At 57.3% G+C, this 3,182-nt stretch overlaps 1 protein-coding gene across 1 annotated transcript in view; it reads right to left on the bottom strand.

Annotated features, from left to right (window-relative positions):
- Evx2 (even-skipped homeobox 2) overlaps positions 1–3,182 on the bottom strand; it is a 3,597-nt gene extending 415 nt beyond the window's left edge. The window contains exons 1-3 of the mRNA XM_008855351.1: positions 2,756–3,182; positions 1,551–1,825; positions 3–354 (exon numbers count right to left, since the gene is read on the bottom strand). Of these exons, the coding sequence (XP_008853573.1) occupies positions 3–354; positions 1,551–1,825; positions 2,756–3,182 (1,054 nt within the window). The remainder of the gene's footprint in view (positions 1–2; positions 355–1,550; positions 1,826–2,755) is intronic.

Genomic DNA, 3,182 nt, shown 5'->3' on the forward strand with positions numbered 1-3,182 from the left:
CGCGGCGGCCGCCGGCGCCTGATACAGCCCCGGGTGGCGGAAGCTGCAGAGCAGCTCAGGCCGCGAGTAGGGATGCGAGAGCGCTCGGAAGGTGTCCAGCGGACGGATGGACGTAGCGAAGGGCGACGAAGCCGCTGCCGCTGCGCCCGACGCTGCGGCCGCCGCCGCCGCAGCCGTGACGCCCACGTGTGGGTAGTAGTGCAGCGGCACGTGCGAGTGGAAAGGGTAGGGCAGGCTTCCGGTGGCCGCCGCGTGCGTCATCATGTAGGTGTAGAAGCTGGGGTCTGCTGGATGCGGCCACGACATGGCCAGGCGCTGCCGCTTGTCCTTCATCCGCCGGTTCTGGAACCACACCTGCGGGGACAGCCGCGCCGCCGCTGGGTTAAGCCGCGCCGGGTCCCAGGCCCACTCCCCTAGCCCGGACTCATCCCCTCTGTGCTCCCAGCCCGGACACCGAGGGCAGCCCCTTGTGGGCCGCCATGGGCACACCCTCCGCAGCCCCGCGTTTGGGAAGGCTCCTCGGGCTTTGGCTCATTTTCTGGCCCCAAATCAACCTTTTATCTTCCTCCCTCCACCCACTCACAGGGGGCCCAGACTCGCTGCACACCGGTCTTTCAATCCCAGGATTTGCACGGGGATTCTGGGCAGCCTTTGAAGAGAAGCTGTCTCGCAGCTTTTCTGAGAGAGCCATGCGAGGTCTTGAGCCCTCCGAGCTGCAAGGACCTGTCCCTAGGGGTTTGGGTCCGAATACGGTATTGAAAAGATGATTTTGTTTGAATCATTTGCTTTCAATGAGTGGCGAAAGCTATGTGTCCATATCCTGGAAAAGGGACGTTTCTACCATAGTATCTAATAAAGACATCATTCGTCACACTAAATGAAAGAAAAGCCCGCTCAAACTGGAGGGGGACTTCCATACCCCCCTCTTATCCCATGGGGTGTCTTCTCTTACTAGAGTCGAATGTTCCGTAAAGTGCTCCCCAAACCTACCTAGTTCCCAGTTATCTCTTAACGCATAATAAAAATTAATAACCGAAAAATATGTATAAATAAGCACAATTTCGTTGATTTTTCTTTCCGGTTGACCGAGAGAAAAATGTGTAGGAAACTACGTTCTCAGCCCAATCGATTTTTAAAATACAGTATCCCTTTTTGGGGTGATAACGATTTATGTGGAAAATAAATCACAATCAAGAGCAAATGAAAAGTTTCACCTGGGGTTCGTGCCAGGGGAACAAAGATTAGCTGGGGGCAAAGTAGAGCCTTGGACATGAACGAGGGACACCTGGGGAGCCGCTGGGCAGAACTGAACAGAGGTGAAGAACCGGTCTGAAACACCAGCCTCGTCGTTGGGGCATCTTCCCAGGTCGGCCAGGCCTGCCAGCTGATTGGGACTAGGCATCGAAGAAATAAGCCAACCGCTTTGGTGACTAACCACAGTGGATGTCCTCAGCTAACTCTCGCTACCCAGAAAGGCAAATGAGGAAAAGAAACAGATCAACCCAGGTACCCCGAGGGAGGCCTGAGCAGGCGCGGGCCTGAATCGATACCTTGATGGTGGTTTCGGGCAGGTTGAGCGCAGCGGCCAGCTCGCACCGGCGGGGCCGCGACACGTAGTTCTCCCGGTAGAACTCCTTCTCCAGGCGCGCGATCTGTTCCCGGGTGAAGGCCGTACGGTACCTGCGCACCTGATCCGCACCAGAGCTGGAGCCACCCAACGCCGCGCCCCCGCTGCTGCCGCCACCGCTGCCTCCATGCAGACTGCCGAGGCCCGAGCTCGAGGCCGACGTCGTGGTGCCCGCAGCCGAGCCGCTCTCCGCGTACCCTAGCAAACAAACAGTCCACAGCGCATCAGTCGCTGTAGGGACCGAGAACCCAGAGTTGGGGCTGCTAGATGGGCACAGTGGCTTGAGGAAGGAAAGTCGCTGTCAGAATTGATGGGTTCTGTCATGCTTACAAATTGTTGTTGTTAATGGGATCAATAAAGTTTGGGGAACCCTTCATAACCAAATAATAGAAACGGAATTTGGGAACGTTGTTCTTTCTCAATAATTAGACACTTTCCAGTGAGCAGGAAAAATGGGAAAATGCCTACCTCGGGGCGCAGTTTGAGAAGCTGTGGGTTTACCACGATCTGGAAACTACTGAGCGGCTTTCTGTCCAGCCTCTAACCTGTCTTTGACAGCCTTTGGAGTTTAGTTTCAGATATTTAAAATTTTTTTTGAAAAGAGCAGCAGCTCAAACCTGAGCCTGTTTAGGGGAGGGAGGTGGAATGTACTTTTCAACTCTTTCTCTGAACTAAGTGGTCCAGCAGAAGTGCCAGACCAAGCTATGTAATACTTACCCAGAATAAAGCCTCCTCCACCCCGCCCTGGGGGCTCCAGAAGCAGTTGAGTTCGGAGCAGCTACCCGGGGCACCCTTCCCCAGGAGGAGTTCAACCGCGGGCTAGCGGTGTGTCCACTCGCCTCAGCTCTTAGATCGGCACGCAAAAACATGTTCTCTGAACTCCGGAGCCAGGGCGAGTAGGGCCTGGTGTCCCAGGCTCGGTAGGCCTGCAGCGTGCCTGCCACCGCGGGGAGCAGAGCTAGAGGGTCGGGTCCCTAGCATGCGTCCCGCCCCTGCCGCTGCCCCTGCCAGCTCTGTGCAGCAACGCTAGCTGAGAGTCAGAGACCCAGGAAGGTACGGAAAGGACTGGCCAGCGCTGCGAGGGAGCCGGGAGGATGGGGCTAGGGAGCCGGCCGGCTGCGTGATTACCTTTGGCATTGTTTTCCTTGAGCGGCGCGCCGCTGAGGCCGCCCGGGGAGCGCAGCGCGGAGCAGCCCACCTCCACGTCGCTGTTCATGTCGGCCTCCGAGGCCGCCTCGGAATAGTGGCTCGGCTTCTTGCGGCTCTCGGTGGTCGAGGCGATTTCGGAGGAGACGGTGCTTTCACTGCTCGGGTGCTGCAGGTTGAACAAAGTGTCTATTTCGAATTTGCCCTTGGTAGGGAGGTCTCCCAGAGCGCCATGCAGCGGGGCAGACGGTAGGCGCGGGCTGAGGCGAGCCGGGTGCTGCGAATTTTCCAGGGCCTCCAGCACAGCACTACCAGCCGAATCCGACAAACTGGAGAACCTTTTGCCGGCTGTAGGGCTGTGGAGCCCTCTCTCCATCAGAATCATCTCTTTTCTTATTCTTTCCATCAT

Source organism: Nannospalax galili, unplaced genomic scaffold, assembly GCF_000622305.1.
Source record: "Nannospalax galili isolate Female #2095 unplaced genomic scaffold, S.galili_v1.0 scaffold346, whole genome shotgun sequence".
Lineage (NCBI taxonomy): Eukaryota > Metazoa > Chordata > Mammalia > Rodentia > Spalacidae > Nannospalax > Nannospalax galili.